Source organism: Impatiens glandulifera, chromosome 1, assembly GCF_907164915.1.
Source record: "Impatiens glandulifera chromosome 1, dImpGla2.1, whole genome shotgun sequence".
Taxonomy (NCBI): domain Eukaryota; kingdom Viridiplantae; phylum Streptophyta; class Magnoliopsida; order Ericales; family Balsaminaceae; genus Impatiens; species Impatiens glandulifera.
The window spans coordinates 149993368-150016952 of record NC_061862.1 but is presented as its reverse complement, the minus strand read 5'-3'; the positions used below and the strand labels follow the sequence as shown (position 1 = coordinate 150016952).

The following is a 23585-nucleotide window of genomic DNA, read 5'->3' as shown; positions in this document are numbered from 1 at the left end:
TTCTCTTAAATAAAGATAATACATCAAATATATAAAAATAATACATCATGTACATTACATTATCATTATGTAATATCAAAATATGAACTCAGGATTGGTATATACAATTCGGCTCGTCTCAATTTATAATTATTTCGATCGAGTTTCTATTTTTTTTTTCAATTTTCCTTATACTCCGAGGTTGTACAATGCATAGGTTTCCTGTTTTTCTCTTCTTCTTTGCTTGTGCTATGTATTTTTTTATTAACCAAGAGTAAATAAAATGGGTTCTTCTTAGCAAAACAACAACAACTCAAGGTTGATTTGGATAATCTACTGTAAGATTGAGGGTCTATTTGATCTTCTTCCCATCTTCTTCTTTTCCCCTTTCCTTTGTCGTCTCTCACCAAAACCCCCACCGCCAATCCCATTATTAGCTAAAAAGGTCTCTCCACCTCGCAGATTCTTCAAAGGTTAATAAAAATGGCGGATTCTGAAGGATTAACTCATAGAAGAGAACCAATCAAGTCATCAGGTACTTCCTTCTCTCATTTCTCTCTGTTTTTAAATAATATATAAACAACTGTTATCCAGGTTTAAAATTCATGCTTCTATTATTTGGAGTCATAGATGACGAGTTTGCTAAACTTTAATATTCACAGTTTGGGTGATTAATGAATTTAAGCATTTGGGTATTCATATTTGGAGCTGTCTATAACTTTGGGACCATTTTCCATTGATTTTGAAAAATTGAGAGATTATGTTTCAGTTGGTAATGTTGCTGCACATCGAAGACGGCAGCATGCTGTGACTGTGGGAAAAGAGAGGAGAGATGCATTGGTACGAGCAAAACGTTTATGTAGAGGTGGAGTTAGTAATGATATGGATATTCCTATTGAGAGTGAAGAAATGATGATAGAAGAAGAACAATCAGTTCTAGAGGCTAAGACTGCTTCAGCAGTGGAAGAACTAAAGTTTTCTATTTCCTATCAGTAAGTTAGAGCTTATTTTTGCACACTTCTTATCCCTTTTGATAGTTTTAGGATTTAGATGCATCTTTCAGTGATGATCTGTTTGTTTAGACATGGTCATTAGTTTACAACTTGATGTCCACTTATTGTAGAATCTATCTGTGATTAAATGTAGTTCCTCCTATTCTTTTCTAGCTTGTGTCTTTGTTTCAAATTCAAGGACATGGGCATGGCAGGACCCAGCTTGTTATTATGTTGTTCTCATAGGGCCTTGTTCGGATTGGGGTTATGAAATTCTGGGTTATTTGGGTAAAAATCCTGAAAGGGTTATTGATATATAATGGCAAAATAAACTTTTGAAAAAAGAATAGAGGGTATTTTGATGTTTTAGGTTGATAATTTGATTGATGTGAGGATGGGTGAAAATATAGTGGCTTATTTGAAGATGATTCAAAGAATCCAATCCAAACAAGGCCCTAGAGGCATGTGTTTATAATAGTCTTGGATAATTCTAGGGATAGGAATAACTGACGGGTCAAATTTGAATAAGTTGATTATGAATCTATATGCTAATTTATGAACATGAAGATAGTATAGTTTTTTGTGTGTTTCTGTGTATATTTTTATGTGAGATTGGCATTTAAGAAATGGAAATTCCATAAAACACCAAAGTCAACGCGAAAGTCACATTGGCTATGATTGGAGAAGCAACAAAATGAATTCATGCTGTGAGAACATCCTTGGTCTAGATTATATATTTTAAGTCTTGCATTATTCATTACCTATTATTGTACAGCTCTTCTCACATCTTTGTTATGTTGTTTATCCTCGTTACCATACGCTGTGGCTGATATTGCATTAGTGATTAAATAACTACTAGGGGGAAAGGAGCATTGCAGAAAAAGGTGACTTCGCTTCGTGAATTAAGGCGTTTATTGTCAAAATCTGAATATCCCCCTGTTGAAGCTGCTCTGAGTAGCGGTGCCATACCTTTACTTGTGCAGTGTCTTTCATTTGGCTCTCCAGATGAACAGGTTCTTAATTACTATTATTTGTTAAATCTTATGATTCTCTCAATATGTTTTTCCCAGTGTTACATAGTACATTCCTTATTTTAACTTACTAAAAGTCTATATTACAAGATGCTATATCTATTTTTTGATGTATAAAAGTTATATAATACAATTCCTATTTATATTCTTTGCGATCCAAGTTCCTATTCATTATTTTAAACAATCTATCCTATGAGAAGCACTCCTAGTGGTATATGCAAGGGGTTTTTATTGAAATTCACTCATTAAGTTAGTTACTGTAGTTGCTGGAAGCAGCTTGGTGCCTTACCAACATAGCGGCAGGTCAACCAGAAGAAACTAAAGCTTTGTTGCCTTCATTGCCATTGCTTATTGCTCATCTTGGAGGTTTGTCTCTTCATCTGTCCTCCCTTTGTCTCTTCTCCTGTATGTTACAGTTGTTCCTCCCCAAATTTAATTACCTGGGAATAAATCCAAAATGTTGGTATTTCTACTTTAAGTTGAACAATATATGTTGTAAGACCTTAGATAATAGCAGACTGCAGACCAATGAATTCCTTAATTGTGTTTTAATGTAATAGTTGAGGTCCTTCTGTCTTGTACTAACATTCTCCATCTTGTCTTATCTAGTTCTCAGATTTTGTTTCAGTGGCCTGTGCCTTAATGGTAACTATGTCATATAAAAGTAGCTTAGATACTTACTAAGAACTTATGGAAATATCTTATTTGCAAGACTGTAGAAAATATCTAGTCTTTGATTATATTGTCTGTAATTAGAATATATGCAATTAGTGAGAGATATGTAGTAGTTTTTCCATTCCTAGTTTAAGGGAAGAATAATATGTGTATATATAGGATACAAATTCATTAATAACATAGGATACTATTCCAGAATTTCCTTAACACAAAATAAAGAAGTTGGTATTAATGCAGAAAAGAGTTCCTCGCATGTTATAGAACAATGTGCATGGGCGATTGGGAACGTTGCTGGTGAGGGGGAGCTCAGAAAGGTTCTGCTATCACAAGGAGCCTTACCACCTCTTGCAAGAATGATGCTGCCAGATAAGGGTTCTACCGTGAGAACAGCTGCATGGGCTCTTTCAAACTTAATCAAGGTTACAAATCACTTGATACATATTGGCCCAAGAGTGCATGCATCTTATCTTTGGTATAGTAGTTATAGATGTTAAAGATTGTCATGCGCTTATATTATATTCAACTTCTCCTTTATTTTTGCAGGGTCCTGATCCTAAAGCTGCAACAGAACTAATTAGGGTGGATGGGGTGCTTGATGCACTCCTTCGTCACTTGAGAAAAGCGTAAGTTTTTTTCTTCTTACTGTCACAGAAGTATTTCCAAACATGAATTTTGAACTTGAAAATATTTGTTTTCTGTTGAAAGCTGTGACAAAAACATGTTAATAGTTTTGTTTTTCTTGTTGACTTTTTCGATGCAACCTTGTTTGGATGTTCATTATGCTTCGCATTGGATATATATGAAATTGCTTTGTTTTCTAGTGGAAGATGGGACAGTTTGTTAAAAAGGCATGAATGATCACAAAGTCACTTGACTCTTCTAAACTTTTGAGATGAAATCCATTTGCCTGATCAATCACTTGTTAACCAAATTTGTTTTGCTTCAATGTTCACTGTTCATCAATAATGCTTTCACTTTATCTTCGTCCACTGAGTCAGCCTTTTTTTTTTTTGCTAAATAGCTGCTTTATCGTCTAGCTCTATGAATGACATTCTTAGTAAACGGTGGGCACATGGTCTTGTGATTCTTATTGACATTACAGTTTTTGCATATGGGAATATAAAAGCTACCATTTTCTTCCAACATTTGTGAGATTTTAGGCTTGTTTTAACACTATCATGCAAATTTTCCCCCTCACATGTAATCTTCATAATAATATTTTGTAGCAGATGCTTCTACTACCTGATTACATATATCATCTATATATGTTTTTCTAGATTTCTATAAATTGCTCAGGTCCATGCTTTACGTTTCATGAATACATTTCATTTTCTTGAAAAACAGGGATGAGGATCTGGCAACTGAAGTGGCTTGGGTTGTTACCTATCTTTCAGCTCTTTCAGATGTTGCTGCAAGCATGTTAGTCAAAAGTGATATCCTCCAACTACTCGTTGAAAGATTGACTACGACAAATAGCTTGCAGTTACTGATTCCAGTAAGTGACAGGAAAATCTCTAAATTACATTTCCGATTCTTTAAAGAGAAAGGGTATGCTGTAGTGGAATTAACTGATTGCTAGGAGAATTTAGATGCTTTTCTGATGTCAAATCAGCAAATGAAAGATGGTTTTTAACCAAATTCTGATCATAGTGTAAGATTAGACATCTAGGATTTTGTAAGATATATTGAAGAATATGAGATGAGGAAGAAGACTAGTCAAAGCTTAGAGGTGAGAAACCAGATCCAACCATTCATAATCAACATAATGTCTTTGCACAATACAACTACTACTGATATGCAACATACTTGCTGTACTAATAATGCATTACAATATGAAGAATTTGAGAAACATGAGAGATCAGAGATTGAAGAATAATTTTCTCATATCTTTGATATGGTAAACACCCATATAGATAGATACATGTAAAAGTAAAGACACACCATTGATAAGAGTGCAACAAGTTCACTTGTGATACATGCTAATAGTTAATTTGTAGTAATTCATAATATTTGACTTGTGTGACTTGGTAATAGTTAACTTGTGGAACTTGCCTAGACTGGTATGTCCAGACTCCTCAATCTAGCCCCTAGGTTTTTCTTTAAACAAGGAGGTACAAAAAAATTGATTCAACTCAAAACGAGTGGCTTTGAGAACAATCGCCGAAGAAAGAATCGATGTCTAGATTCTCTAAAACTGGCATCATTGAGTATCTATGAGTGGTGACTGCTTGATTGATATAGTCAGTGCTGGAATTTTTGCTTTCTCAGTGATGATGAGCCATAGCATGCGACAATGGACCTCAACGAACACCCCCTTTTGGCGATTTTGATGGTGTCCACTGCTAACTGAACAATTTGAAAACTTGATTAACTGAAAATTTTGAACCCTCCAATGGTTATTCTGGTCATTGGTGGAGACAGCTGAAGACTATTGAGATGCTCTGATAGAATAAGGAGAGATCGAAAAATAATTGTCATATCTTTTCATTAGGGTAAACACTCATTTATGTTCATTTAAAAGTAAACATGGATAAGAGTGCAAAAAGTTAACTTGTGGTACTTGACTAGATTGATACTTCCACACAGTACTAACTTATAAGTTATAACTAATTTCTATTATATCCCTATACCCTATAGTCCATAACACATAGTCACTCATTTTTCTATAATTATTACTTCCATATCCTTTGAAATGCAATAAGATTTGTAGCATACAACTTGCAGTTCTTGAATTTGGCTATTTTCTTCATGTTGGTAATTTATGGTTGATTGGATATTAAAATATATAAATGAAAAGTGTAACTAACTTCTACACTTGGTTCGGGTGGTCAAGTGGGTGCGCCTCTATAGAATGGACCTGTGGTCTGAACTGTACTTGTGTGTTTTCTGCAGGTGCTGCGTAGTCTTGGTAATCTTGTGGCTGGTGATGCTCGTACAACAACACTTATTCTCATTCCTGGACAGGGAATCACAGGCTAGTATCTCTACAGGATTTCTGCTAGCTAAAAGAGACATTTTCGTTTTTCTAATGCTTATCTCGTACAATATATGCAGAAAATACAGTAGTTGCGTTAACTAAATGTCTGAAAAGTGAGCATCGTGTTCTTAAGAAGGTATAGCTCTTATCTTCCTCTCCTACATGAAAAAGAAATTGAGAAATTTAATCACGCACAAATTCCTGCAGTCACGACATTTAAGCAGGAAGCAGTAATTGTTTTAGAAAAACAATTGCGTTTAAAACTAAAAACCTACTCAATTTATCCAGGAAGCAGCTTGGGTGCTGTCAAACATTGCAGCCGGTTCAATTGAACATAAACAATTAATATATTCAAGTGAAGCTGTTCAAGCGTTGTTACGACTTCTTTTGACAGCACCTTTTGATATAAAGAAGGAAGTTGCATATGTTCTTGGTAATCTCTGTGTTGCACCTTCAGATGGTGGTACAGGAAGGCCAAATTTGATTATGGAACACTTGATCTTTCTAGTTTCCAAAGGTTGTCTTCCAGGTTTCATTGATCTGGTTAGATCTGCTGATCTAGAGGCTGCTAAATTAGGTCTCCAGTTCTTGGAGCTGGTAATAAGCATTTCCCTTTCTACGAGAGTCTCCTCTTTGTGTTAATATGACATCTGAATGTTATATTTTGTTTTTTATCTGAATGTGTAGGTTTTAAGGGGTATGCCAAATGGTGAGGGTCAAAAATTGGTTGAGAATGAAGATGGAATTGATTCAATGGAAAGATTCCATTTTCATGAGAACGATGAACTCAGAAACATGGCTAATGAGTTACTCGATAAGTATTTTGGAGATGACTATGGCCTCGACGATGAATAGAACTGAATTATGAAAAGAAACAATAACAGGTGTGTTAGATAAGATAGCGAGTGATCACGTCAGTTTGGTCTGGTTTTGAAAATCGATGTGTTTGACTATGGCCCCAATTGACTGTTTATTTGTTTGTTTTTACTTGCTGAAAATCCCAGTCTTATTGTATTAATCCAAATTCAACTCATTGGTTTGTTTTCTCCATTTAGAGTGTAAGAAGGTTTGAATTTGTTATATTTGTTAAATATTACCCTATGTGCTCGTTTGATCGTGTTTATTCTCGTAAATAAGATACAATAAATCAAACAATCCTAGCTATTTATTTTTCTCACCATGGAGAATGAATTCATGCAATCAAATTGGAGATATTTAGTAATAAAAAATTCAAGAAATGACCCATTTTAACTTAACTGTTCTTATGAAATTATGCCTATCATTTTAAATTTTATAAAAGTGGTTTTTAAGAGATCCAAATATATGTTATGAATCGTGAAATCACATTAGGTATTTTTAGTGAAAATTTAATTGAATTTGGGATAGACGAAAGTAAGACCATAAATAAATTTAATGTGTAATAAAAAAAAATGGTCATATTTAGAAGATTTTTGTGCATAAGATAAAAAAAACAATTCTCTCCTATACAAAAATCTCTTAAAAATGGTCATGTTTGGAACAAAAATCAATCTTATGAACATAGTCATATTCGGGATAAAATTCTCCCGAACATGGTCATTTACGAGATAAAAATCTCCCCAAGAGATAAAAATCTCCCCCAACATGACCATATATAATATAAAAATCTCATGAATAAAGTCATTTTTCAAAAAAAATAAAAATAAAAAAAATTCCTAAATCTTTTCTCTAAAACAAATATGTAAAAAAACCAAAAAAAAATTGATCCCACTTTTTATATTGTATGGTTTATATAAAGTAGTAACTGCCTTTTTTCTGCATTTATCTCTGCAACTATTTGTTCGTCAGTCAACGGCATCACTTTCACGCCAGCGATAGCAATTTAACAAGAAGACACGTCTCTCTATCTCTCTCTCTCCACCTGCGGATGGTTTTTGCTTCTTGTAAATCCAAACCCATTTCACATCTATCGTAAATCAACAACCTTTAACCTATAACCCATAACCCAGATCGATATTATCATCACTTTCGGCCACTGTAAACCCTAAAACCATATTAATCTTTCTCATGGCAACCATTCCTCTTAAGGCCGTAACTCTAACCCACGTACGTTACCAGAAAGGGGATCAGATAGGCTATTTCTTAGCATGGATTTCTCTAGTCCCAGTTTTCATCAGTCTCGGAGGATTCGTTTCTCATATAGCCTTCCGACGCGAACTACAAGTTATGTTCTTCGCAATTGGTCTATTGATCTCTCAATTCATCAACGAATTCATCAAGACATCCGTTCAACAAGCACGCCCAGAAACCTGTATTCTTCTCGAGACTTGTGATTCTCATGGCTGGCCTTCAAGTCATTCTCAATATATGTTCTTCTTCGCCATTTATTTCTCTCTGTTATCTTATTTCCGAATTGGTGTTCTAACTAGAAATCAACTCTGTCTTGCCCTTTTTGTCGTTTGGCCTTTGGCTATCCTCACTTTGTATTCTCGTGTCTATCTGGGTTATCATACGGTTGCTCAAGTCTTTGCCGGTGCTGGGCTAGGGTTTTTTCTTGGAGGAGCCTGGTTCTGGGTTGTCAATACTTTTCTAAAATGTCATTTTCCAGCAATTGAGGAAAGTTTGTTTGGGAGATGGTTCTATGTTAAGGATACTTCACATATACAAAATGTCTTGAAGTTTGAGTACGATAATGCACGGTCTGCTAGAAACCATGTTTCTTACAAGCGACGATCTGATTGATTGATTGATGAATAAGAATTACATGTAAGTTTTGTTCATTTTAACATCTGCCCTTATTGTTCTTATTAGTTAGTCATAGTGATAACATGTTAGAATTAAGAATTACAGTGATAAACAGAAGAGCTTGTGTTGTTGTTTTGATTGGGATTATGAAAAGTTGGGTTATTAGGTGAAAATACTTAAAATGGTATTTTAATATTTGGTTGGTAAATTGATTGATGAATGAATAAGTAAAAAGATGTTGGGTTATTTGAAATAACCCATACCCAACAAGGCCAATTTGTTAAGTATGTTTGTTAGAATGAATGCAAGAACACAAACTTATTTCCACAAAGGTAGGTAATGTTTCCACTAAACTATGGTGTTCTTGCTTTTAATCACATGATCGATAGAACACATGTATACGATAGTGTGACCACTATTTGTTCTTTTGTTCGCAGGAATTGTTGGGTTACATTTGATATTGGAAGTATAATATGGATCAGCAAGAATGAATGATTAGAACTAGTTTCCCTTCTTGTAGTGATGATAGTTGGAAGGAAGACAGGAACTGAACCAGTATTGCATCTATTACTTTTATTGGTTTTCCCCTCTTTGTCGTCATGTCATTTTGCGAAGAAACATGGGTAGAATTTGGATTTCGCAAATATGCGACTTGCTTGTTATTTTACTTTATGTTTTCAAATATTGATTATGTTATTTGGTAAGTTATTTGGCAATAGTGTTTACAAATTTATCCCCAGAAGACTGAACCAATTTGATGTTCAATGTTTGGCACTTCTAATAACTATAATTACTTGACTTTCTAGTAAATTTGTTCCAGCATCTAGTCTACCTCAATATCCAAAGTTCATGTAAATTGATACAGAATCTAACTTTAATCGATAACACAACCCCAAGTCACATGAACAGGGATTTCAAAGACCAATTGATAGTGCAGAAGACACTGAACAAATCCAAGAATTAGTTAAAGCATGACATGAACTTTTAAATACAAAATCAAGATTGTATAGTACTTTTACCATTACAAAAACAAAATATAATAACATTGATTATGGTGCTTTATAAATAGCACCAAATCATCGTAGAACTCATTTTCCATTGTTACCACATCCAACACACTTTCATACCATTTGAAAACCATCATTTCATAATATGAACTTACAAAATTAAGGATGTCAATCGATTTTATTATTCCCCTCGGTAATATTGTCTTCAAATGTCTAAGTTGTTGAAATAATACATTCTCATCAATGTCACTTTGTTGATTGTGTTCCAAAAACTTTAATAGTTTAGTACAACACTTCATCAATTGATCTTCATATTGCAGCATTAAACAAAAATCCAAATATTGCTTCACAAAGTTTAAATTGTTCAATAATAGGGAGACTTGATAAACTTGTAATGACAACATCTTCTTCCACATCATGAACAAACTATCTTTCTACTCTACAAATCACTCTTTTTTGTGAAAATACTGGATCAATATCAACTTCATCACAAGTCCTTTGGCTTCCTATATCAAATCTTTTCATTTGAAATCTAGTCCTTAATTGAACCTAAGAAAGAAACAGATTGATTGAACAAAACTGTTGAACCAGAGACACATCGAGAGTATGATGATTGTAATGTATTGCTAACATAACAGATAAACTTTATCTTTACTAAAACTATGACCAATTAGCAAATAAGTTAGTACTTGTTACAATCAAACTAATTCTCCATAATGAACAGTAATTTGGTAAATATGAAATCTGCTCAATCTTACTTATACTTGGATAAAATGTTCAGCTTCTTTGTGTTTTTTTTTTCATTCATATTTACTTTCTTTTATTCTTATCCGATTCATTCTTATCCGAATCGAGTTTGACTTACAGGGTTCCCAACTTTTGTGATAGTAACAAATGAAATATAATATCAGAAACACATCTAAGAAATAACAATAATAAAGAAAAATAGATTATACCCTTATAAAATCTTTAAAATTAAATTAAAACAAAATAATTTAATTTTTTTTTTTGGTATTTTAGTTAATAATTTTATGATTAAAATAATATTGATGTGCTAAAATAAATTTAAAAAATTTAAAAAACATTAAAAAATAATCCTAAATCAAAAGAAACTCTAAAACATTATTTTATTTTATATTTTATTTTAAATCTGATTTTTATTAAAAATAATAAAATAAATAAATATATTAATTAGATATATTATTTTTTGAATTAATAACTTTTTTTATAATTTTATAATTTTTATAAGAATAGAGTATATGTATTTTATTAGTTTGATTGATAAAATGATTTAATGTTTAAAAATAAAATAATTTTTTTTTTTATAATTTGTACTTTTTCGGTTTGTTTGATAAAGTATGTGTACACTTATTGGGTTGGTTATTTAAATAAATTACTCACATATCATCTTATTTTTTTTTTTAAATAATCACATTAATTAATTTATTAATTAAAATATTAAAATACAAATAAAATAATTAAAATAATTAAATAAATGAGAGAAAATTAATAAAATTATTTAAAAAAAATAAATAAAACAGAGTAAATAAAATTATTAGAAATATATTAAATATATAAGAGAAAATAAATAAAATAATTTTAAAAATGAAAAAATGGAGAAAAAATAAATATTTTAAAAAGATGAAAGAAAACGTTAAAATTATATTTAGAAGAGAGATAAAAAAAAAGTTGAGTTTAAACCTAGAGTATATTTAATTATAATTTGTTGTTGTAACTTATTGCACAAAACATTTTTAAACAAGCCAAGTCAAATAAACTAGGCCGACTATTATAAAGTCACATTCATAATTAATGTAGTCTTTTAGAATTTATTTTTAATTAAACCATTAGTTATATATTTTCTCCTATAAACTTATTAATTACTTAATTTTATAAATATAAAATATATATAATTAAAATTAATAATATTTAATTAAATAATTAAAATATTATATTTTAAAATAAATTATATTATATAAATATTAAAATAACACATATTTTATCTTTACATAATTTTATATATATAGCTTATCACGTGTTTAGACAACATTTGGCAATACGGGAAAGACATGAGATGGCTCGAAATTCGATTTATTTCAACATTGGTTTGCGTGTCATACATCTTTTTTAAAAAAATATTTTTTTTTTAAAAGATTTTGAAAATATCTAACCGTTTTAAAAATTAATCATACAAAATAATTAATTTTATTCAAATTTTAATAATATGGGGACAAACAATAACTTAATTAAAATCCGGTTTAAATTAATCAAACATAATTAATTTAAGAGATTATTATTTGAAAACAGAGTCACCAAATGATTTTTAGAAAAGTTAGTAAAATATACATGTATAAACTTACTTTATACTAGAGTTTATATAAAGGGTTTAGTTTTTGGTACGCTCGAGAAAATGCTTTCGCTCTATGTCCTCTGCGCCCATCAAAGGACAGTTTTATTTTTTAAATAAAAGTATGGCTATTACAAGATTTATTTATAAAATTTTATTTTTTTTAATTAGTAGTTTGGGGTCCTAAACAGGGATATATTTAGATTACGTAAATAATTATACAAAATTATTTAAAATGGCGTACATGTGATTGCTTTGATATAAGATTAAGTAAAACCCTAAAAAATATTAGAAAAAATGTTAGAATTTAAAAATAAATTACAAACGGGGCATTAGCTAAAATATTTGTTTAGGAAATATCCTGAAAATATTTAAATATCATTTTCTAACCTTTCGAGATTATTTGAAAATGGATTGGGGTTCCAAAATTATAAAAATAATTTTGGATTTTAAAGAGTGGAACTAAACAGGCATAGGGACCGGACTCTTAGGGCTTGGGTTCGGTTATACCGATTTGGGATGGACGGGCTTGGTTTAGACCGGGGTGGTCTAGATAAGGGCTCAAGAGCGTGGGTTCATGTATCCGGAGGGCTCGGTCTCGAACTCAAACTGCTCATTCCTGAGTCTGGGAGGCTCGGTCCCAAGTTAAGTTTATCGGTCTAGTTCTTCGGTCCTAGGTTAAGGGGTCCTCGGTCCTAGGCTAAAAGGAAACTCGGTCCTAGGTTAGAAAAATTGGTCCTAGGCTAAAGGGAGTGCTCAGTCTTAGGCTAAAATATTTGGTCGGATTTCTCGGTCCTAGGCTAAGAATACCGGTCATCGTTCTTAGTCTTAGGCTAAAAACCACGATCCTTTGCTTTGGTCCAAGAGGACCGAGTGTTCTTGAATTTGACAAAAATTGATAGAGATCATGAAATCATCATGTATAAGTTGCAATCAACTCATATGATTGCGGGGATTAAAAGCCTAATCCTAATCACGTTCAATCGATCCCTACAAATATCAATTTCTCAAAACCGTTTTTAGGTCAAAATTTAGGAATTTTAAATTAGGTCATCTCAATATGTTTGACATTATTCTTTTAATAATTGTTTGAAATTATTTTTTGTTTGGATAATATATTATTAATATTTATTTAAATGTTTTTCTTTTTAATAATTTAATTGAATAAAATTAAGTTATATACATCAGACTTGCTTCAACAGTAGAACTAAAGAAGCGCGAACAAACGTCTTACTTCAACAATAGAGTTGAAGAAGCGCGAGCACACATCTTGCTTCAACAACAAAGCTGAAGAAGCGCGAGCAGACGACTTTCTTCAACAGCAGAGTTGAAGAAACACGAGTAGATGACTTGCTTCAACAGCAGAGCTGAGGAAACGCGAGTAGACGACTTGCTTCAACAGCAGAGCTGAGGAACCGCGAGAAGACGCCTTGCTTTAGCAGCTGTCTGAAGAAGCGCGGCAGTAGCCTAACACTAACAGTCGTCTAAAGAATACAACAGTAGTGTTACGACAATAATTGTGTTGCGATAACAGTAGACTGTCACCTGGCATACAACCACTAGAAATTCGACATGTATCTACGAATAAAAGTCAACTGTTACCTACGTTTCAATATAAAAAGACATCAAAGTACAACGTCGAATCCCTAGATTTCTCAACGGCGGATCCCTGAATATCTGGCCTCTCGGTCAAATCACGTACCCAAGAATTAGAATTTGACCGTTGCTACAACTTCAATATAAAAGAGCAAAGTAAAATGAAAAAAACTCTTGGAGAATTGACGAACCTTTGAACATACGAACGATAACACATATGAAGAACAAGTTTCACAACTCTCGATCAAATTACTCTCTCTCTAGCTCATCTGTTTTAAGTGTATATTGTATTTCACTTACGCTAAGCTGAGAGTTAATTCATTGTATTATCTAAGAGTATACTCACGGTTGTAAGTTGAACAGAACGTTGTCTGTTCAATAGAGTGATAGCTAGGAGTTCAGAACAGGCAACTATTAAGTCTTGGGTTCTAACTGGGTTTGTGTAGACGCTATACAAACCAAAGCCTTCTAATGGAATCCTTTTGCAAACAGAAGAAGGGGTGACGTATGAGTTTTATCTTCGAGCATCCATAAAACTCTAGTGTTATTTCCTTACTGCATTTCAATGTCTTGCATCAGCCGCTTCAAATCTAGCAAGCACATTCCGCACTTGAATTCGTTTAAGAATTTGCGACGATTTGTGAAGAATAAAAATAGATTTTAATCTCTGACCGGATTAAAATCGCATTAAAAGTAAAAGTTAACTCAACAATATTCAACCCCTTCTATTGTTGAAGTCGATCCTAACATAAACATAATATTTTATTAGTATATATGTTTAAATGAGCTAGGTATATAAGTATATATATTTAAATAAAAAATTTCTATTTTATAAATATGATTTTGTAAACCTGTATTTTGTTGTTGATGAATCTGTTTTTTAATATTATTAACTATTTTTGATTAATATTAATATTTTAATTAAAAATTACAAAAAAAAAAGAAAAAAGGCTAATAATATTATAACTACCTTCAATAATATTATAAGTTCATCAAGATAGCTCAATAGTAAGAGTAGGTTTAAAAGACTAAAAGATCACGTGTCCGATTCCATCTTGAAACGCTTAAGGTCAAGGTCATGGTTGGGCTGTGAGTGTTAGGTTAATTATCCTTTAATTAAAAAAAAATATTATAGGCCCTTATTTGAAATGTCAGAATTTGGTAAAAAAAATATTTTTTTAAAATCGTTTGAAAATATTTTAATTATGTATATATGTTAAGGAATCTAATAATATTAGTTCTTTCATATTTAACTCCAAATATTTCAAATAGGGCCTTTTTCCCTTTCTTACTTTCATATTTAATTTATCCTACAAGTAGTTAACGTATTGTTTTACATACTTTTTAACGATTTTTTTCCTTATAACTTTTTCAAACTCTTTTTTCTACAAAAAAAAAAATTTGAATTTTGATTAAGAGAGTGTATATAATTTAACAATGTTGTATAAAAAAAGGTAATTTCTTCATAATTTTTATAATCCTAACATTATTTATTTTTCATTTATATATATATATATATATATATATATATATATATTTTAATAATATTGTATTCTAATCATGTCTAAATGGGTGAAATTATCAACAAATTTGAAGACATAAACGCTTTCAATAAACATGTAAATACCAAAAGACTTAATATATTTGAGTTTTATTATTTTATCATTATATATATATATATAAAAATCAAACTGATTATATATAAATTTGAACTAATTTCATTAATTAAATGAATATAGGAATTTGAGCAAATAAAATTCACAAATAAAATTTAATTCAAATGAAATTCACACCAAATTTAAATGTAAATTATAGTGGAATTTAATACAAATAAAATTCAAATAAATTTAAATGTGAATTAATGTAAAATTTAATTCAAATAAAAATAATTTATTAATGGTTATAATTCACATTGATGTATTAAATGAATATTAATAAATATTGTTAATTGTTATCCGTTTTTATTAAGTGCTAGCAAATTGAACGTATTAATTTTAATTTGATTCTAATAAAGAAAATGAAATCTAATGTAATGTCGTTGAATTAAAGAATTGATTAATGGTTTTAGTATTTAATTTTCAATATATATATCTCTTTACTTTAATTTATTTTCAACACATCATCATTTTATTATTTCTCACTCTAAAATTCAAAAGTTTTTCCTTATTTTTTTTAAGTGTTTTTCAAGTTATTGACTCAATCATTTATGTTTGAAATCTGGTGATTAGATTTATGTAATTTTGTTAAGTTCGTTGTTGTAGTAATTTTTCTGTACTAAACCAGTGCATGTTCCGTTGTTATTTAGGAAATAGTCACCGACAAAACTCTTTCGCACAAACAAGAGACGGTGAAACTGTTTTAACTTTAAGGGCATTGCTGCGATTTTTACATGCCTCGAAATAAACTTGAATTTTTTTTCGTTTTATTTAATAATCTATTGTATTTTTTTTTATTATTATACTGTACTGATCTAATATTTATGTATATTTATTTGAAATAAAATATAAACGTACATAAGAATAAATTTAATATAAACTAATCAAACATAACTATATAAAAATTGAAATCCGAATTTAATATTTAGCTAGCTGAAGTAGCATTAATATTTGAAAAGACAAAAAAATGTGTTGTATCTCTCACCGGCCGTCCCTCTCTCTTCCAGCTCAGGTCAGGTTAGGTCGGTCGGTCAGGCCGAACCAATTTGAAAATGGCAGCAGCTGGCAATGAGCTTGGCTTCTCTGTCAATGTCACCATCTGTTAATACAATTCAATAATATTAATAAATAATAATAATTTAAATTTATAATTTTTAACAAATAAGCAAATATTAATCAAAAGCTAAAATCTGTCATGATCCAATATTTCAAAACCTTTTTTTTTTACCGACAATACTACCAAAATTTTGAAATTTAGACTTGTTTGACAAGGGTATATATAATTATTAGAATTTTGTTTGAAATTGTAGAAAATAATTAAATGGGGATGTCCCCTTACTCCATACAATTCCTTTATCACGCACACATGGGACTGTGCCCGTTATAATCCATTTTATTAAATGCACAAATTTATTAAATATTCCTTTTTTTTATTTACTTGAATCATAATTTAGAAATGCAAACTAAATCCAATTAGATTTATAATGAAAATAAAATAATTCTGGTATCAAACAACAAGATTCTTGTCTTAAAAAAAAAATGTATTAAATTCTCACTATTAAGTATGGATGATGACAATTAAAAAACGCTACGAACCAAGTCGATATGAACCAATTGGGGTGGATGTTTCCGGTTTTATCAAGACCAGGCATAACAGGAAAAAACCCAAAAGATATTGATCTGGGATCGGGCGAAGATGCTAATTGATCGTCCCGATTGCATAAAATTACTATATTTTATATTAATACAATTTTTAAGATAAAAATTTGTAAAACATAAACTAATAAAATCCCAATTTACCTAGCCTGACTAAATGATTAGAAGCATCACTGTTAAAAACATATATCATAATTTTCTCTACAACAATCCACCTATCGGTTAAATTAATTTTTAAGACAAATATTTCAAGACATATCATCTTCTTTTTCTCTACTGTTTTCTTTTTTAAGGAGTAAGTTTCACCAATAAAATTTAAAAGTATATATTTTTCTACTCTATTCAAAATAGTTGTGTATATAAATTAAGAAAATAATTTAATAATTTTGTGTAGCGGTGAATTCATATCCACGATGTGAGTGGGATGTATGTGCAAAAAAAAAATACCCATCCGGATTGAGGTAGATCAGGGCAGGGATATCACTCCCCGACTCGAACCGCCTCATTGACATCTTACTATTAGATTTTTTTTTTTTTTTTTTTACCAGAAGTGAGAATAAAATGATCTATTTAACTCTAATTAATTAATTTTTTTATTAGTGGAATAAAAAAACAAATTAATAATCTGATTAATTAGAATTTAGAATTAGATATTAAATGATCTGACCTAAATTTTCTGAGGTATTAATGAATGAAAAAAAAAAATGTGGCTAAACACCACACTTAAATCTACATCATGCCTCATTGATGATGGGGACGGTGGTTTCCACCATATTTTTGCTTATTATTACCCAAAGGCTAAATTTAAGCTTTTTGACCAAAACTATATCAATTAATACTAAAAGATCTATCTATATATCTCTCTCTATATATACATATAACATACTATTCTAATGTAGATAATAATAATAATTCCCATGGAGTTCAACCGTGGTGCTATCTGTCTCTTCCTCCTCCTCTTGATCCTGGTTCTTGCCACTCCTTGCTTTTCAAATGGTATATATATATTATATTTCTTGGATTGAATTTGATATGAAATTTGTTTTTAATATATATATTATATGCTTGTATTGAATTTGATATGAAATTTTGTTTTTAATATGTATATATATGAAGTGGGTGATGATGATCAAGAAGGGTTGATATACAATATAGATTATAGAGGACCTGAAACTCACTCTTCTTCACGCAGCATTCCTCATCCTCCCTATCAGCCTTATAATTATCTCCATGGAAAATCTACTATCAACGGACTAACCCATCATCATCATCATCATCGCAAATCTAAACCAGGAGATCGATCAACCCATCACAGTAAGTTCTCTTTTTATAGTTACTAGGGTTTGTAACTTAACAACCCAACTCTAACTATTCCCTTAGAGCTTGAGTGTTTTTTTTTTTTAATTTAACTGATTTTGGATAAATCTTTGTTTGACTTAATTTTTTATTAAAACATGAGATAGAAAAATGATATATAAAGTGAGTGCGACACACCTTTTAGTTTGTTTTAAAGATATACCTACGAGCCTATCAAGCCCTGGATTTCCCTTCTTTCAGTTATTATTCTTTTTCACTTTCTTAGTCTATTAATAACAAAAATGAATTATATTTAATGTATTTCGGTATTTAGATCTTTAAAATGAGTGATCCGATAAATAAAGTAAGAAAGAGAGAAAATATATTAAAATTTAAGTAAAAATATAAAAGAAACACAATATGAAACAAGCTTATTTGATATTGGGTTTTAAATAAAATCTTTCTTCAATTTATTTTAAGAAGAATTAGTTTTTTAAAGTTTAGTTATTATCATAACTTAGATAAAAGATATTAAATAAATAATATTTTAGCGAATACAAATAATATTGAGATAGCTCTCGGCTCTGAGTTTAAGCGGGACTCGGTTCCTTCTTCTCTCCCTTCCATAACTTAGGCTCAGAGAAGGAAGAGATAAGAGGGCTCTATAGAGATTTTATGGAGTAAAAAAAAAACAAAATAAGTGATTTTAACTCTTATAAAAAGAAACCTGATTCTTGAACCCTTTCACGCTCATATCACGTCGAGGTACTGCAGAATTTTTTTTTGCAAAATCGGATCCAATTTATCGTAATCGATTAGTTAACATGTTGGTTAACCGTATTCTGAAACATAAAAAAAAATCATTTTATCAAATTATCTATCACATCATAAAAAAAATATTCTTTATAATTATGAGGTGTTAGTTAATTCTCCTTTGTTTTAAAAAATAAATGATAATAGTGAGATAAATTTAATGAAATGAAAAGAAGAAAAATATTGAGATTTGTATAAAATTTAAAAAAAAAGAATTCAAAATTAAACAAACTTATTGTATTATATAAATAACTAAAATTTGGGTTATTTTTTAAAATATTTTAGTATTAATATAATAAAAAAAAAATAAGAAAGATTGAATATTATTTAAATAATTAAAACTCAATCTTAATTTTTATTTTTTTTCTAACGTGATTTTCTCTTTCCACAGAGGAAGAACATTAATCTTGGATGAAGAACATGCATGAGAAGTGATTGCAGTAGTCTGATCAGATATTTGTCCTTAGATCACTTGTTTTTTTGTGTGTCCAAAATCATCAAGAGGTGTTTAATAATTATTCATCTTATTTAATTATACATTGTTATTGTTATGTTTACCTATTTACTTATTAATTGAACATTTCATCCTTATTATCCTTATTGTACTCTAAACGATGAAATTAATCAATTAATTTCAAGTAAAATAATTTGAACATATAATATATATGTATGTGGACTATATAATAAGTTTTGTGTGGGTTTTAAATATCATTTTCATCTTAATTTATATACTTGAATATAAGGATGATAATTTCATTTTTTCTGCGATAACTGATCCAAACCGAACTGATTAGTACGATATTTCCCTGCTTTGATCGGGGAATGGGGCGAAATTGGAAAAACCCGAACGGGAAGGTATTTACATGTCCGCACCGATACTTGATATGGGAATCGGGGGCGAAATCGAAAAAACCCGAAAAACTCGAACGGGGATGGTATTTACATGCTGCGAACCGAACCATTAACATCCAAAGTGTGTATGATGATACTTAGTAAGTATTCCAAAAATAGTAAATTGATATAAAAGGCTTTCCATTTGATCAAAGATGAGAGTTTTAAGCAATACCTTCCATGTTACCGAGTTCGATGGGTGAGGATCAATTTCACCTTTTAATCTCTCAAAAAAATTGAACTGTCTTCACCCAAATCATACTTTCTTTCTCTCCCAAATTTGATAATCGACATGGGTAATTCTGAGGAATCGAGTCTTCTTTGGGAGAAAGATCTTCAATCTGACGATAAGAGGAAACTCTATGAAACAACTGCATCTTCTTCGCCGTTGGCAACAGCCAAACTAGTGCATCCTCCGCTTTCTTCTCATTTAGGTCCTGGCACCATTACTTGGACAGCCGAAGGCCACTCGTTAGGTCACGTAAGAACGAGCTGCGATCCGAATCATCGGAATCAGTGGGACTCCACTTTATTCAATTGTTTAGGCCGCAGTGATGAATTCTGCAGCAGCGATTTCGAAGTTTGTAAGTATTCATTATTCAGCTTCAATTATGATCAGTTGATGAACTGTGAAGACAATTCCTTCTATTTCTTAGTGTTTTGCTTGGACATTCAGTTCATTCAATTATATTTCTATGGAGCAGGACTACTAATTGAAAGGTCTAGCTCCCACATTATGATTTGGAAAACAGTTAAAGAAATGCTCTCCTCTGTAATGGATTAGGATTGTAATCATGCAAAGTCTGTTATGATTTCTGCTTTCAATTTGATAGTAGTCACAGATGCAGATTTCTGATATGGGTTAATAATGATGAAGGTCTTCTTTATGATTTCTTCTTTCAATTTGACAATAACAGATGCAGATTTATGATATGAATCATGTTTGCTAATAATGATGAGGGTCATCTTTATGATTTCTGTTTTCAATTTGATAATCACAGATGCAGATTTCTGATATGAATCATGTTTATTAATAATGATGAGGGTCATCTTTATGATTTCTGTTTTCAATTTGATAATCACAGATGCAGATTTCTGATATGAATCATGTTTGCTAATAATGATGAGGGTCATCTTTATGATAACCACAGATGCAGATTTCTGATATGAATCATGTTTGCTAATAATGATGAGGGTCATCTTTATGATTTCTGTTTTCAATTTGATAACCACAGATGCAGATTTCTGATATGAATCAGGTTTGCTAATAATGAATCAGGTCTTCTTGGAACTGTGGCTCCTTGTGTACTCTATGCAAGCAATGTGGAAAGACTTGGTTCATCTCCTACATCTTTCGCAAGTCACTGTTTGCCTTACTCAGGCCTATACTTGATTGGGAATTCATTTCTTGGTGGAAATTTCCTAGCACCTTGGTTTTCATATTCTTATCGTTCTTCTATTCGTCGCAAGTTTAACCTCGAGGCAAGACCTATATAATTCTAATATGTTTTCATTCAGATAAGATGAGGATCATGATGATTCTTCAAATTGAATTGTTTTGTACTTGACATGATACTTTCTTGGTATTTGGTTAAAATTGAACAACAGGGTGGCTGCGAGTCGGCTGTAAGATCATGTGGAGTGTGTGGAGATTTTGTGGCGGAGGAAGATATAATCGAGCAGTGCGAGAGAGTTTGTGATTTTGGGACTCATGTTTTTTGCCATGCTTGTGCGCTTTGCCAAGAAGGTAGGGAAATTCGACGAAGAATTCCTCATCCCGGTTTCACTTCTCAACCTGTTCTTTTTATGATCCCTCCTGGAGAGCAGATCATGGCTCGTCTAAGTTGATAATTTATTTCTTACCAAGAAATTTCAATGCATTTGTTTTCAGATATTCAACCTTTCATTATAATTCATTGCCAAATAAACCTTAATATTTCACATGTTACTTCTGTTATGCATGTGAAGTCCTTTCTTAAATTAGCAAGACAAAAAATAATATAAATTTAGGTGGGAATTCTTTGATTGGAATTAATTTATGTATTTACCCAGAATTTGAAAGATTTATAATCCATACATATCCATAATTTGAAATCAAATATGAAACTAAAATTAAAATTCAGTTAGTAACTAGTTTGAAAGCCTGGTTTTTAGATAAAGTTGCATTAATAACTTGTACAACTGTGACTAATAATAATATTGCCATTGATATTATTAAACTGCTAAATATGTTTAACAATAAATTAGTATAAAATAAATTGCAAATATACGACGAATTAAAATAAATTTGGTGGATATGGATGTGAATATGAGGGGAAGTATATATATTGGAGGAGTTTGGAGTTTGGACGATTTTTTTTTTTTAATTTACTTACAAACTATATTTTTTTTTATAATATCTTATTGGGGTTATTTAGATGTAATAATGTTTTAAAATATTTTTTAATTATATAAATATTAATATTTAATAACATTTATTCTTTCCATTTCAGTTATAATATAGTTATAGTTTCATGTGTTTCCCAAACATTCTCAATATATTTATAGGTAACTATAATCATTTATAAACGCTTTCAGTTGACAAGACATGTCTCTGTGTTATGTTATTTATCTTTAATTAAAAAAAATAGGTAACTAGAATTTGTTTAATCTCACTTATAAAATTAAAATACTATTTATGAACTAAATTAATAATTTGAGTTATATTATTAGAACAATTTTTATACTTAAGATTAAAATTATATCAAACAAAAATGATTTAATCAATGGATTATATGATAAATATTATTATGTTGAAATTTGTTAAAAAAAAATGCACATCAAACACGCTAGAGTGTCAACTGTTTTGTACCCACAACAGTAGAAAAGTAATTTTATTTTATTTTATTTAGGGATGGGTAGGAAAGTTGGGAGAGAAAATGAAGAAAAATGGTGTTAGACATCATTTGTCAGAAAAATAATCTCTAGTTGGTCAGTTATTCCCTCTCTAATTCACTCACAATAATTTTACTTATTTTACATTAAAAGAGTAATAAATATTTTTGAATTTTGATAATTTGTGAAGAGACAACCTAGTCCTAAATACTTTTAATAAAAAAATATCAACTTTAAATATTGTTGATAACTTTGCTGTGCTTATGTATAATAAATATGATGCTAGATTGTTTCTCAATATTGATTTTATTTGATTTTATTTTTTTCAAATTAACTTGAATGTGTAATTTATTTTACTTTTCAAATTTAGTTTTATTATTATTTTTTATATTAATTTTTATTTTAAATTTAAATAATTATAACTTGTTATTAAATATCTACTGAATTTTATTATTTATATTATATATATATATATTTAAATTTTTTTATTTATAAATTTGATTATTTATATTTTTGATATGTATTGTTTTTTTAAAATTAATTATTTATATTTTAATATATATTTATACATTTCAACTATTTTTTATATAATATAATAAATATTCATATTATCGTTTTCATAAATAATTGTTAATATTAATAAATATATTTTTTAATAATTTAATAATACATAAATATGATAATTTATTAATTATTTAATTTGACTGAATTATAATTATTTTTATGAATTATTAAATTATTATATTCTTAAAGTTAAAAAGTTTAAATTTATTAATTATTTATTAAAATTATATAAAATTTAATTAAAATGTATAAATATATATTAAAATATAACTACTATAATATATATATATATTAAATAAAAAAATAAAAACTGAATTTAAATATTTTTTTTAAAAACATAACATAACATGAAAGTAATATTAATTATAGATAAAACTCAAAAAATTTCAAGCACTAAGGTCTCCAATAGAATTTTCAAGTTTTATTAGATTTAATCTCCGACATTATCATGATAATAGCTTGTGAATCATTTTTAACGGCCTACTTATTCTTTATTTTTTTTATAACT

General features: G+C 29.8%; 3 protein-coding genes and 1 long non-coding RNA gene across 4 annotated transcripts; all 4 read left to right on the top strand.

Moving 5' to 3' along the window:
• The first annotated feature begins 350 nt into the window (after positions 1 to 350).
• On the top strand, positions 351 to 6766 carry LOC124920115 (importin subunit alpha-9). The gene is made up of 11 exons (XM_047460528.1): positions 351 to 514; positions 749 to 971; positions 1831 to 1984; positions 2266 to 2368; positions 2915 to 3096; positions 3221 to 3300; positions 4022 to 4172; positions 5570 to 5651; positions 5732 to 5790; positions 5943 to 6251; positions 6342 to 6766. Exons 1-11 carry the CDS (start codon positions 463 to 465, stop codon positions 6507 to 6509), a joined length of 1563 nt encoding a protein of 520 aa, XP_047316484.1. The 5' UTR covers positions 351 to 462; the 3' UTR covers positions 6510 to 6766.
• A 709-nt stretch (positions 6767 to 7475) lies between these two features.
• On the top strand, positions 7476 to 9101 carry LOC124914989 (lipid phosphate phosphatase gamma). Its single transcript, XM_047455632.1, has 2 exons — positions 7476 to 8399; positions 8816 to 9101. Exon 1 carries the CDS (start codon positions 7701 to 7703, stop codon positions 8373 to 8375), a length of 675 nt encoding a protein of 224 aa, XP_047311588.1. The 5' UTR covers positions 7476 to 7700; the 3' UTR covers positions 8376 to 8399; positions 8816 to 9101.
• Positions 9102 to 17496: 8395 nt separating this feature from the next.
• LOC124914963 lies at positions 17497 to 19246 on the top strand. Its single transcript, XR_007096839.1, has 3 exons — positions 17497 to 17635; positions 17756 to 17953; positions 19140 to 19246. It is a non-coding gene; the product is annotated as an uncharacterized LOC124914963 (long non-coding RNA).
• A 546-nt stretch (positions 19247 to 19792) lies between these two features.
• LOC124914944 (cell number regulator 8-like) lies at positions 19793 to 21587 on the top strand. The gene is made up of 3 exons (XM_047455579.1): positions 19793 to 20223; positions 20919 to 21121; positions 21248 to 21587. Exons 1-3 carry the CDS (start codon positions 19932 to 19934, stop codon positions 21485 to 21487), a joined length of 735 nt encoding a protein of 244 aa, XP_047311535.1. The 5' UTR covers positions 19793 to 19931; the 3' UTR covers positions 21488 to 21587.
• The last annotated feature ends 1998 nt before the right edge of the window (positions 21588 to 23585 follow it).